Here is a 14096-nt window from a genome sequence, read left to right on the forward strand (position 1 = left end):
TAAACGGCCATGTGAAAAAAAAAGATCAACCTCATTGTGAAGCAAAGAGAAATCATTTGTGCTTATTAAATGGGAAAATATTTTGAATTATGTTCATGGTCGTGTTGATGAGGGTGACATAAAATATTCTCTCATACATATTGGTTCTGGAAGGATTAATTAGTTACAGCAAGAATGATACATACATACTATGGAATTGTACAACCATTAAAACTGTTTTAGGAGAATTTTATATGACACAAAAATGCTCACAAGTTGACTTGTACCTAGTTAAGTGGAAAGAAAGTTACTAAAATAACAATATTCTAATTTTTAAAATGATGTATGTGTATATGGATTTTTAAAAAAGCTATAAGGAAATACACCAAATGTTAAAAGTGTTTATCATCAAATACGATTATGAATGATTATTCTTCTCTTTAAATTTTTTTTATGTTCTATAATCAACGTGTACTATTTTTAAAATTAGAAAAAAAGAAATTAAACAGTTTTTATAAGAGGGATTGGGACTTCACCTTCAGATCACATGTTCTTTGCAGATCTGCTGGTTCTTGTCTGACCTTTTAAAAAGCTGTCTCCTGCTCCTCGATTTGCAAAAGCATGTCTCTATAGTAAAGTAAAGGCCACATGGCACAGAGAACATAGCCCCAGCCTCGGGGGCCGGAACGAATCACTGTGCTGTGTGTGCATGTCCTCGTGGCCTGAAGAAGCCACTGCCCCACCCCCGCCCCGGGGGGCTTCTTCTTTTACAGAATGAAGGTGTTGGCTCCTAGTATCTATAAGGCCCTGTTCAGCTCTGAGATTGGATCATTCTCATTTTTCCCCAAGCTCTTCAGTACTCTCCTTTCCTTCTTAGGCCCCCTTATATCATCTAACGGATCTAGGTTGAGAGGCCAGACCCACTTTATGATCTGACTCTGGGAAGTTTTGTTGTCTTTGGTAAAAGAAACGAACAAACAAACCCTCCAAAGATACTTTCTAAAACCTTCAGGGAGTTGATTTTTCTTAGCAGGTATATTATTCTCTATTACACCTATTCCATACTTGTGCATACATTTTTAGGCTCTAGAACAAGGGTCAGCAAACATTTTGCTAAAGGACCAAAAAGTAACTGTTTTAGGCTTTATGGGCCACACAGTCTCTGTGACATGTTCTCCTCCTTTTTTTCCTTTAAACAACTCTTTTAAAAGATGTGAAATTCATTCTTAGCTTGCAGGCCGTAAGCAGGCCATAATCTGCTGACCTCTGTTCATAACTTTAGAGGAACAAGGAATTATTTTGTCATACCCAGTGATACTTGTAAACTTGTTTTTCTTTTCTCATATTTCTAAGACAGCTCTTTAGACTATAAATAAAGTAATCCTTCAAGATGACACAAGAGAATTTATATAATGGCTAACCAAAAGCACATTATTTTGTCCAGTTCATCAAACGTCTGTGTAACCAAAAGCTCTAAGATGGAATCTGCATTATAGCGCTGTTTTAAGTTGTTCTTTATAGCACGTTCTTTATATTATTCCTGAAAATACCTTAAAATCCTAGACTTGGGTGAAGATTTTAAGAAAACTGATCCTCATGTTTTTAGCAGGGCTATGTCCAGTGCTTTAAACTCTCCCTTTTAAACATAGTGGTCAGGAGCACAGATTTTATAGTCAAACAGATCTGGGTTTGGTCCCACCTTGGTCATTTATCAACTATGTGGCCTTTTCAAGTTAGTTAGCTTTGCTAAGCCTTGGTCGTCTCATCTCTAAAAGGAGGACAGTAGTAGCTTGTGTCTCCTCACAGGGCAGCTACAAGTGTCAAAGGAGAGCAGACTTACAACACAGTCTGGGCAATGCTCTTGGCACACAGGAGGCACTCAGTTGATACAGGATTATTATTATCCCTTTTAGTTTTAAAAGACTCTTCAGTGTTCTTCTGGAGCTAATTATCTTTTTAAAAATATTTTATTTTTATTTACTTGGTTGTGCTGGGTCTTAGTTGCGTCAGGCAGGCTCCTTAGTTGCGGCATGCATGTGGGATCTAGTTCCCCGACCAGGGATCAAATCCTGGGAACCCTGCATTGGGAGCGTGGAGTCTTAACCACTGCGCCACCAGGACAGTTCCTATAATCCTAAATAGTAGTCAGTTTCAGGAAGTGTTTCCATAACTAACCCACATCTCATCTATTCTAGAACTTAAACCCAGTCTGCTGAACCTGTAGTCCATTTCTTTTTATTTAATCTTCATTAGACATTAAAAAAAACTAGTAATGACCCCCTGAAGAGTGAAAGTAGAATATTTTCTCATTAATTCTAGTTCTGTTAACCTTTTTCATAAGTCTGATTTCCCTGTATGCTAGTTATTATTATGTTTCAACTTTCCCCTTCCTGTGCTTTTCTGTAGTTGAAGAGCAAAGAGCTGGACACAATATCCTAACCTAACCTAACTATGTCTAGCTCTGTGCCTGGAGCTAGACATACAGCTTGAACAAGACCAAGTCCCTGCCCTTGTTGAGCTTAGGCTCTCACAGGAGAGGTAGACAAATGAGATGTGAAAAATAAACATGACACGTTTTAGTGTAGTGTTTGAAGGAATTGGAAAGGGGTGATGAGCTAGCAGGTGACTGAGTTTGGGGAATGGACACTTGGGCAGGAAGATCAGGGAAGTCCTCCGTGAGCAAGTCAGTTGAGCTGAGACTTGACTTATCACAGTTGGCCATGCAGAGAGCTAAGAGAAGAGTGCTCTAGGCTAATGAACAGCAGTGGTAAAGGCTGTGAAGTGGGAACTATCTTTGGGTGTTTGAGGAACTGAAAAAAGGCAGTGGAAGTCTGAAATCTGGTGGTGGATAGTGTGCAGGGTGTTGGGAGAAGGTATGGCTAGCAATGAGGCAGAGAGGTAGGCAGGAGCCAGGAACTACTGGGCCTCGGTGACATGGAATTTATGCTAAGAATGATGGGAAGCCATTGGAGGGTTTAAGTCAGGGAATAAAATAACTTCGTTTATAATTTTGAAAGACCACTCTAGCTACTGTGAGAATGGGCTATGGGGGGGACAGGAATGAGGCAGGCAAGGAGAAGCAGACAGAGAAAACTGCAAAGGAGCTGGAGGCAGAAAGAAAACAAGGAGAGGGTTTTCATGGAAGCCTAAAGAAGACAGTCTTTCAATATGGGCTGAGGGGAGATGAGAGTGGGCAGTAGACGCTATGCAAGACAGATAAGAACAGAAAAGTCACTAATGGCAAGGTGGACCTTATTGGTGACCTTGCTGAGAATCAATTCGTTGGAGCAGTGGGAGAAGGGAATGGAGGGTGAGGTAATAGCGATGGCAATAAATGTAGAAGATGAAAGGAGTGTCACCGGGAAGGGAGGCAGAGAAATGGCAAAGAGGCCAGAGGGCTCAAGGTCAAGGGAGGATGATATTAAGGTATGCTTGTATGCACGTTGGAATGACTCCACAGGAAGGGAGGATTTGATAATGCAGGAGAGTGGATCGTTAAAGGACCGTGTCCCTGATATGAGAGAGCGGCTTGGCCCTGGGACTCAAGTGGAAAGTTGTCTTTAGGTAGGAACGAGGTTACTTCTTCCATTGCAGCAGAGTATGTAGATTGACTGAGATGAAAATGCAAGTATTACCTTCATGTTCACAGTCCTTGCATTTCACTGGATCTTTGTGGTATATTATGGCCCTCTAGTTCTTTTTGTGCTGTTGTGCTGATTTATTTGTGCAATATATTTTTTTCTCCCCCTCCAGGCCATGTATCTCACATACGGATCTGTTTACATGTCTGCTCTCCCACTAAACTGGCATCTCTTCAACAAGAGTGGTTATCTTTGTATCTCCAGACACAGCTCAGTGTTTGGCAAGAACTGAGTTGAAGGGATGACAGCTGCATCAGTACAACGGACTCATGTAATAGCTACACAAACATGCAGTAGAAAGAAAAGTAATTTGAGAGCATGTAAAATTTGATGTTTGCATTACTTAGAAGAATTAATATGGTTTCTCTTACCTAAGTTGAATAGTTACTGATTACCAGAGCTGAGGAGTAGCTAAGGGTGAAAAAAAGGACCACCTCACTACCACTTAGAGGAAGGTGGGATTTTTTTTTGAAAATTCTCTTAAGAATGTCTTTTTTTAAAAAAAGTTATTTTGTTCAAGTATAGTGATTTACAATGTTGTGTTAATTTCTGCTGTACTGCGAAGTGATTCAGTTATATGTATATATATATACATACACACACATACATACATATATATATACATTCTCTTTCATATTCTTTTCCATTATGGTTTATCATGGGATATTGAATATAGTTCCCTGTGCTATACAGTAGGACCTTGTTGTTTATCCATCCTATATATAATAGTTTGCATCTGCTAAACCCAAACTCCCACCCTGTCCCTCCCCAGTCCCTCCTCCCCCTTGGCAATTCACTCTCTATGTGAGTCTGTTTCATACCTAAGTTCATTTGTGTCATATTTTAGATTCCACATATAAGTGATATCATATGGTATTTGTCTTTCTCTTTCTGACTTACTTCACTCAGTATGATAATCTCTGGGTCCATCCGTGTTGCTGCAAATGGCATTATTTCATTCTTTTTTATGGCTGAGTAGTATTCCATTGTATATATGTAGCACATCAAGAAAGTGGTGTTCTAAAAGCCCCTTTGAGTAGGGATGAGTTAGTGTCTGGCATGCTGTGGTGGAAAACATAGTTCTAGGTTCAGGAGAAAGTGATACCCAAACCTATATGAGATAAAGCAAATCCCAGAATGGTGAGCTTGCTTGTGGGGATCTCAGTAGCAGGGGAAGTCTTGTGTTTAGAACAAGAGTAGACGTGCAAGAGATATGACCTAAGCAGATTTGTGCTGAAATGAGTGAGAACACCTTTATAGAAAATTTCAGTTTAGCATATGTAGCTCTTTCCCAAGGGCTTTTTACTCAGATTGGGGAAAAAGACACAACAAAACAAAACAGTTAACTTTCCCCTTCAACACTATACAGCACATCCTAAATGAAACATGACTTTCTGAGTTACAAGCTGCTGCGCCTGGCAAAGAGGCCGGTTGTAAGTGCATAATCTCAATGTGTGCCCTGAAATTAATGCTCCGTGGGCGCTCCGGGTTTGTGTGACATACTGTAAGTTATATCCAACCCAACTGTTCTTCTAACTGCCTGCATTAAGTATGAAATGAGTTCCCCTGAAAGGAACCATCTGAATAAAGCAGCTTTTATGCCTTTATAACTCCTTACTGCATGACCCCAGGTCACCACTGTCGGTATTAGGAGCTTTCTCTCCCACTTTTCACTCTTCTTGCCTTTAATGGACAGACAGAATCCACATCAGGCTCTCTCTCAGCTTCCAGGTGCTGGCAAATGGTACTGCCATTCCCGTTGTGGGGGAAGGAGGCAGGCACTGGCCTCTCTCTCCATCATGTGTCTTCTCTTCCCAGGATGTCAACTGGAGAAAGGTCACAGTCAGAGCTGCCCACCCCACCGAGTTCGTTTTTTCCAGATTCATTAAAATGCTGCTTTTGTCTTTCCCTTGGATTTTTACTTTTCAAAACACTTTCCGTTGTGCGGCCTCATTTTATTTTATATTGAGATGACAACCTAACATCTCACCAAGTATCAACTGGGAATACAATTCTGCCCTCACTGTGCTGTGCCGTCTTGCCAAGTTCTGTTTTTGTTACTCAGCTTTCATTCAGAAAGGAATTAATTTGAGTTATATGATGCCACGGTTGTCTCCTTAAAGAAGGCTAGATGCTTGCACATCTTGGGAAAGTATCTGTGAATGTACTTGAATCTTCCAGATTAGGTGCCATTCCTCTTCTCTCTCCTTTCCCTCTCACATCATCATAGGGTCCCCTCATGTTAGAATTAAATCTTCCTATTTTGCCTGTCCCTTCTCAGTGGGATTTTACTGAAGGGGCCCTTGCTTTCTGTCTTTATTTCCTTTCACCTGAGAGAAGCTGATGCAAGGGAAAAGGCATTTTTGAGTCTAAACATAAGGCTACTGCCGTAAGAGAAGAGAATTTTTATACTGCAGAAGATGCCCAGGTGTTAGTTTACTTCCCCAGGAGGATTTTGAACAGGCTTGGATTCAGAAATGAAAATTCTTGTTCCAGGGTGTGTTGATCGAGCAATAATGGCAGCATCAGTGGCCCCATCACACAGATGTGGTTCAGAAAGGGTGTTTCCTTTTACAGCAGTGATTCAGCTCTCGACTTGGCTTTTAAAATGGTGGAAAATTTTGAAGAAATGAGATTTTTTTCTCTAAAGATTTTAATAGGTGCTGACAGAGAGGAGCCAGCAGCACCAGGATGGTGCTGCTGAAGAGTGAGCAGTTCCTGACAGAGCTGACCAGCCTCTTCCAGAAGTGCCAGTTGTCGGGCAGCGTGTTCATCACCCTGAAGAAGTATGGTGGTCAAACTAAACCCATTCCAAGGGAGGGTTCTGTGGAGGGCTTTGAGCCCTCAGACAACAAGTGTCTGTTAAGAGCTACCGATGGGAAAAAGAAGATCAGCACTGTGGTGAGCTCCAAAGAAGTGAATGAGTTTCAGATGGCTTATTCAAGCCTATTGAGAGCTAACATGGATGGGCTGGAGAAGAGGGACAAAAAGAGCCAGAGTAAGAAGAGCAAAGCAGCGCAGTGAAGGGCACCAGATCTCCCGCTTTCACCAGCTAACCACTGAATTGCTATTTTTCCTTTGGTTTTTACTTTTGGCCACAAAGCTGGGTTTCTGATTCCCCTACAATAACTGTTTTCATGTGAGATTAGGGTCAATTTTGGATGGACGAAGGGCTGTAGTGTTTACAGGGTAGTTACAAGAAGCCAGTTTATTTTAGATCTGGCTAAGTGGTCTGTGTTGTGTGGTTGTATGTTTCTGAGTAATAGTTTACAGTCTCTGTAGCCATCTGTGAAGAGCACTGTATCATTAAACCTGTATTTGTCAGCACTGACCATCCTTTCTTCCTTTTCCCACCCCATAAAAAGTTTCTGGCAATAGCTCCTCATTCTGGAATGATGTGATTATGAATAGGCTTTAGGCCCTGTCTTATGGGTTACTGGAATTGAAACCTGACAGTTTTATAAAAAGTTGTGTTATTTCATGGGTATTTTTCCCAACTTGCTGTATAATTTTACCATCATAGTTCCTTTAGCAAATTTGAATGAGTTCTCATAGCCAAATGAGAGTTTGCTTAATCAAACTAAGGACAAGCCTATTACAAAATCATCAAGAATAAAGATACCAAGTTAGAAAAAAAAAAAAGATTTTAATAACTTTGCCATTGGACTGTCAGCATAATCACTGCCTCACATTTGTCATGTAACCAATTTATGTTTTTACCAACATGAAGGACAATATTTGTTTTATGTTTTCTCCTTTCTGTCTTTCCATTTTTTCCCATTACACTGTGAATTATCAGATAAACTTAAATAGGAAGGTTGATACTAGGTTAACCAGAGTTTGGGTAACCCTGCTTGTGTGAGAAGCTGGGGGTGGAGTGGGGTGGGGACTGAATGGGTTGTGTGTCTGAACTATGATCATGTTGATGTGTTCCACATTGGGCCCCTGCCGGCTTCTAATTACCTTTCATCGTATATTTGGAAACTATCTTATAGCCAGAACAAAGCCCAGGGAAATCTCTACTATTATAGTTTTGGTCATGTTCTTGTAGTTTCCATCTGAAAACAACACAGTTTAGAGAGAACTTTTTGAGAACTCCTGAGACTCTTATTTTGTCTTTGCCTGCAGCCAAGATAATTGAAGCATTGTTGGTCTGTTTCAGGGGCACATCTTCAGGTAGCATGTGATACTATTTGGGATGTTCTGATAGAACAAAGGGAACACAACTTGTAGCGCTTCCTGCAGTGATAATTCTGGTTCTGTGTGTGATGAAAATGAAATGGAATTTTAGCACACAAGACATACCAAGGCAACTTAGTCATTAACAGTATCAGCCTCTCTCGTAATTTCCAAAGTCTCCTCTGATTTTTAGTGTGTCGATTGTTCATTCCCTTCCTCAAGGAAATCAAGATTCCTCAGCCTTTCCCTACAGTGGCTGAAGCTGAAATAGATTCACACAGAGTTTGAAGGTGAGTGAAATAGGTCAGAGCCCATCCAGAAGCTCAGGGCCCACATTTCTTCCCTCCTTTATTCTTCTGCTTTGTCTGCTTGTACACATTGCCTCTCAGTGAAGAGACACCAGAGATGGTCCTCGAAGCAGAGAATGGGAATAAGCAGAGTCAGATTCAGTCATGCAGAAAGGGTTGTAAATGAATGATGAGATTGGGCGCCATCCTCACTGCCAGCTGTGTAATTCTGTTAAAAAAATGGGAGACAGGATAGAGATAGTCAAATCATGCTAATAAGTCTATTTATCAAGCATCCACATGCCCAGAGATGCCTAAAAGACCAGAAAATGGAGGTGTCAGATGAAATATGTGGGTAAATTAATATGATTTTCAAATCAATAAACACAAAATATTTTAAAGATGGTCAGGCTCATGAAAGCACAGTACTCACAAATCTATAACCTTCCTCTGCACACGGCCCCTCCCCTCTCTCACACATATACACACACACAAGCAGAGACTGGTAGTAAACTTTTTGAACTTCTGACCCCTACCTAGTAGAAGGCACTCGCGGGAACAGAGAGGAAACAACATATTGACCACATGGTTACTTCCTCTTAAGCACTTGCACATACTTCCCTCTCATTTAATCCCACACAGCATTCCTGTGCAGCAGGGATATTCTCATTTTTACAGATGAAGAAATTGAAACTCAGAGAGGTCACACTGTTAAAAAAAAAAAAAAATTGTGGGACTAGATTTCAAAACCATGTCAGTTTGACTCCAAAGACCTTGAGTGGATTCTCTTTCCACTAAACCATGCTTCCTTGCCAGAAAATTACTGACATCTTTACTCCATGTATTTGTAGCATTTTTGCTGGGTTTGAGTCAAGTTGATGATTTTTTATTTTTTAATAAATTTATTTATTTATTTTTGGCTGTGTTGGGTCTTCGTTGCTGCACGCGGGCTTTCTCTAGTTACGGTGAGCGGGATCTACTCTTCGTTGGGGTGTGTGGGCTTCTCATTGTGGTGGCTTCTCTTGTTGCAGAGCACAGGCTCTAGGCACATGGGCTTCAGTAGTTGTGGCTCATGGGCTTAGTTGCTCTGCGGCATGTGGGATCTTCCCGGACCAGGGCTCGAACCCGTGTCCCCTGCATTGGTAGGCAGATTCTTAACCACTGCGCCACCAGGGAAGCCCCAAGTTAATGATTCTGAAATGACTCTGGGATAAGAGGACCTCCTGTCGAGGCTTTACAAAAAACCTAATATCCCCAGTTAGTATTGCTTCCGTCCTCACTTTCTTAACTATAATCAGCATTGATTCTTTCGTGTTCCCTGATAGCATTAAGTTATGATAACATTAGGGTGACAGAAAATAAAATTGGCAAATCTGGATACTGCTTAGTAGATCAGTAAAATGTGAGAATTGGCAACAGTTAAAGTAGGTCTTATCTAAAAAGTATGGACGTAAATATAAAGCATAGGATTTAAAGCCATTTCAGGTAAAAATAACTTTGTTTGCTAAACAAGCTTTTTTAGGTGTAAAGGAAAATACAGTCTTGCTTCCGAGCATCTTATTATAAGCATGATTCTGCCCCTGGCATGACTATTCAATTTTATTCGGAACTTACATCTAGCACACAGTAGGTACTAGGTAAAGGTTATGTTATGGACTGAATGTTTGTGTCTTCCTAAAATTCGTATGTTGAAGCCATACCCCCCAATGTGATGGTATTTGGAAGTGGGACCTTTGGAGGTAATTATGTTTAGATGAGGTCATGAGGGTGGAATTAGTGTCCTTATAAGAAAAAGAAGAGAGATCAGCACCCTCCACTCCTCACCCTGAAACTTGAGGACACAGTGAGAAGGCTGCCCTCTGCAAGGCAGGAAGAGGGCTCTCAACAGGAACCAAATTGGCTAGTGCTTTGATCTTGGACTTCCCAGCTCCCAGAACTGTGAGAAGTAAATATTTTGTTTAAGCCACCCACTCTGTGGTATTTTGTTACGGCAGCTGAGGTAAGATAGGCTAGTTGAAATGAATCTCAGTCTCTAATCAAGAGACCTTGCAGTGACTTTATTTTGCTTCTGTTCCTTTTACTTCTGAATTGCTGTATTCTCCTCTGATTTTGACTGTCATCCCCAGTGATTAGAGAAAGAAAGCACGCATTAATATTTCTCTTTTCCTTCCTCCAACTTCTGCCTCAGTGCAGTTCATGCCATCTCAGGAGCTCTTCCATTTTAGGAAAGACATCTGTCTTTGCCATGTATCCCCAGTCCTCAGCCCTTATTACTCGTCTTCAGAACCCTCCCATCCCAGGGGTCATTTCACCTAAGCCTGGATGTCGTTGGCAGGACCCTTCATAGCGGTGTTGCTGCCCACCCCTCCCTGTGCATATTTTAAAAATCAGTTAACCAAAGTTTCCATTTAAAAGCTCCAAGGGAAAATTAGGTAGAGTAATAACATTTTCTTATGATTATTTGCCATATTGGCATTGAGGCAGAGAAATCTGTTAGAAAAACTGTTTGCTCTTTTCCCATGTGTCCATATTGAATAATGTAGAGCTGGATATGCTGTCTCTATTCTGAAGCTGTCATGTGCTGTAATAACTGGTTTGACACTTATTATCTTTTTTAATGCAAAGAGGAAATTGTCAGAGTTTGCAACAGTAAAGTAGATCCTTTTTATTATTTTCACTTGAAAGTGTTTTTTACTCTCTTTGTCTTGATAAAACAAGTTTATGTGGTAAAAGACAATGGCATGACATGAAATGCCAGAATTTGGACAGTATCAGAGCAGAGCAGGAGTCAAATGAATCATTAATTGGTATTTTTTAGAACCAGTGTTTATAACCAAAGCTGTCAACTTAAATCACAGCCTAACCTTGCAGGATCTTAGTGCTTTATCAGAATAATTATTCATCAGTGACTTTCATATTTCTTCCTGGAGTGGTGAAAAGCATCCTTTCCATGCTGGTTCATAAGCACATATCACACACCCTGGCTTCATTCAGGTCTGCATTCGTTCATCGTAGGAGGAAAGATGTACACTGAATTATGCTTTTAATTTTATATCCCTGGGAAGAATTCATGATCAGTTTATTCTGGCCTTTATGCTGTGCTGCCTTGAAAACAATTCTGAAGTGCCTAATGGCTAAGCTTAAAAGCTACTTTCATTTACTTTCAGTGAACCTTTGATATTCAACAGTTATATTAAACAGAGTGAAAAACACAATGGCAATCCCAAATGCATTTTCTCCAGCCTGTCAAATGAACATTCAGGAAATCAAATGGACATTTCCAAACTTGTTTGCCAGTTTACATTCTTTGAAGAGTTAGAGAGAAGGGCTCTTGGAGGTCACTGCCATAGAATGGTCTGGGGAAATGACCACTGAATGTGAGCAATTGCATTTCCAGGCCCGGCTCTGCCACTGCCACTGCCTCTCCTAGGGACCTGCAGAGAGTCTCTCTGTACTTTTAGAACTCAGTTTTCTCTTTTACTAATTTCAGTGATTGAGCTAGATCCTATCTCAGGTCTCTTCCCTGCCCTAACCATCTGTGATTCAAAGGGGGAAGTAATGGCAGCAGCTTTTGGCCAAGAAGCAGCAGGGACCCAGGAGATCATGGCCATGCTAGTCTTCTGAGAGCCAAATAGTGGCCCCTATATAGAATAACTTCATTCTGAGCAACCAGCAAATATTAAATGCCTCCTTAGAAGATGCTGCGCTTGGTGCTGGGGGCAGGACAAAGAAGTGAAATCATAGTCAATTTGACAGATAAGTGAGAGCTAAGGGCACAGAAAAGAAATTGATGAGTCAAGGCAGCAAATGTTATGTCAGATGAGTGCTTTGTGTAGTAAATGTTGAGAGCAGGAATGGAGGTACTAAGGGAGGCCCTCACAGACTCAGCTGCAGAGCAGACGTGTGCCATGTGCAGGCAGTGGTAGAGGCAGGTCTGTGGGAAACAGAATCACAGACTTGTGCGCAAGGATTGGGAGGGCAATAGGGAGCTAGGCTGAAGTTTCTTTCTTTTAGGTGTAGCCATTACTAGGAGATTTTTCTGAGAATAAAAGTAGTATTATTGTAGAAAGTTTGGAAACCAGAAAAACATATTAAGAAAGTAAAAATCACCTATAACCTCCCAATCCATAGATCACTACTTTGATCTATTTCTTTTTAGTCATGTGTATTCTTTTTAAAAATAAACTTCAGGTCAAATTATATATGTTTTACATCCTGTTTTCATTTAATGTTGTATTGTGTTTCCCCACATTATTAAATATTCCTTGAAAACATTTTTCAGGGCTGTATGTTATTTCATTATACAGGTGTTCCTTAATTTGAAGCACATGTAGATTGTTTTTACTTTGATATTGTAAATACTACTGTGATGAACATTCATATAAATTTTTGCTTAATCTTATATATAAATTACCTGATTATTTGCGATTTCAAAGAATTATATTTCAACTTTCATAGAATTTTATGTGGCAGTTGAGGAGTTTGAACTTTAAATTATAGACATTAGATACCACCTAAATTTTTTTTATCATGATGTTGACTAAAAATTTTACTCTAGAAAAATGTAATTGTATCTTAGAAAAAGACTGGAGGATGCCTCTACCCTGGACAGGTAGGAGTATCATGAAAGAAGACTGTAAGAAACAATGCTGATATCTATTGATTCATTCATTCATTTATATGAACCGGGAGCTTTGCCAGACCCTCGGAATGAGGATAGCTTGGATTAGTTTAAGTCACTGTCAGCTCTCTCTGGTACTATACTGCAGTGGTCTCCTAACTAGTTTCCCCATTTACACTCTTGTTCCACTTTATTTTCCCACCCAGAAGCTACAGGGTTCTTTGCAAGACCATAGATCAGATCACGTGCATAACCCTGGAGGGTTCCCATTATACACAGGATAAAATCCAGCATCTTAATATGGCAACTGTACTGCCCATTTATTATCTCCAGCCTTACTGGTGTGTGTTTTGCATTTTCTAAAATGTGCTGACCTCTTTCCTACCCAACGGTTTTCCCACATGTTGCCTTTCTTCCCAGTGTGCTCTTCCCCTCAGTCTTCCCCTGGCTACCTTAGACTTACCCTTTAGTCTCAGCTCAGTTTTCACTGACTGAGAGAATCCTTTCTGACAACCACTACCCCTTATCTTAACTAAGTCATCTATAGAACCCAGGTCTTTTTCTTTAAAGCACTTGTCACAGTTTGTAATGAGACCTTTATTTGTGTATTTATTTAATGTATGACTTCTTCACTAGACTGTAAGCTCCATAGGGCTAGGGGCCATGACTGTCTTGCTCACTTTCCCCCAGTACCTGTCACTGTCCTGGTCATGTGGTAGAGGTGAAAGAATAAATGAAAAGTGAGTAAGACACACATAGCCCCAGGCTTCTTAGAACTTATAATCTTACTAAGCTTCCATATTAGCTCTGAGGATAAGAGAAGAGGAAGAATCAGAAGTAATGAATGAAGACTTTAATTTATATAGTAGGTAGGATAAAGATGTCATTGACAGAAATGGTTAGGCTAAGTCAAATTTGGAGAGAAATGATGAATCCAATTTTAGGCTTGCGGAATTTAAGGATGAAAGTGGGATAAGTGAAGTAATCCATTGGAAAAATCCAGCATGCCAACACCAATCTCTTGTCTTAATAAAGCCTTGCTCCAAACCTACTGTTTATTTTTTATTTTGAGATATTATTCATGAATCAGATAACTCTTTATTTTTAATTGAGGCCTTTCTTTTTTTTAGAATATTGCCTTTATCCTTCTGAATTGCAGATGAAAAAACAAAAAGTGTAAAGCTATCATTTTAGTCTTACTTGAAGACATGACATTCTGCCATCCCCATTCCTGAAGCCCCGACACTTACCTGTTCTTTTTGGAGGAGAAAAAAAGTTGGAACTTTATTCCTTGTTCCCTACCCCAGCCACTACCATCAACTCCCACTTCAGTTATTTTGGAAAAAAATCTAAATTACAAATTTGGGGAGCTTCTATAGTGTTTTCACA

General features: G+C 40.2%; 2 protein-coding genes across 2 annotated transcripts in view; both read left to right on the top strand.

The window, feature by feature from the left end:
• The window catches only part of BTBD9 (BTB domain containing 9), a 412761-nt gene that overhangs the window by 128759 nt on the left and 269906 nt on the right, over positions 1-14096 (top strand). The gene's annotated exons all lie outside the window — the stretch shown is intronic.
• Positions 6169-6916, top strand: LOC132431544 (signal recognition particle 14 kDa protein-like). Its single transcript, XM_060021296.1, has one exon. It carries the CDS (start codon positions 6312-6314, stop codon positions 6642-6644), a length of 333 nt encoding a protein of 110 aa, XP_059877279.1. The 5' UTR covers positions 6169-6311; the 3' UTR covers positions 6645-6916.

The sequence above is a fragment of the Delphinus delphis genome, chromosome 10 (genome assembly GCF_949987515.2).
Source record: "Delphinus delphis chromosome 10, mDelDel1.2, whole genome shotgun sequence".
Classification (NCBI taxonomy): Eukaryota; Metazoa; Chordata; class Mammalia; order Artiodactyla; family Delphinidae; genus Delphinus; species Delphinus delphis.

What these genes read in the sequence shown, in the direction of transcription:
- LOC132431544 (XM_060021296.1), top strand. Translation starts at nt 6,312, where the DNA reads ATGGTGCTGCTGAAGAGTGAGCAGTTCCTGACAGAGCTGACCAGCCTC.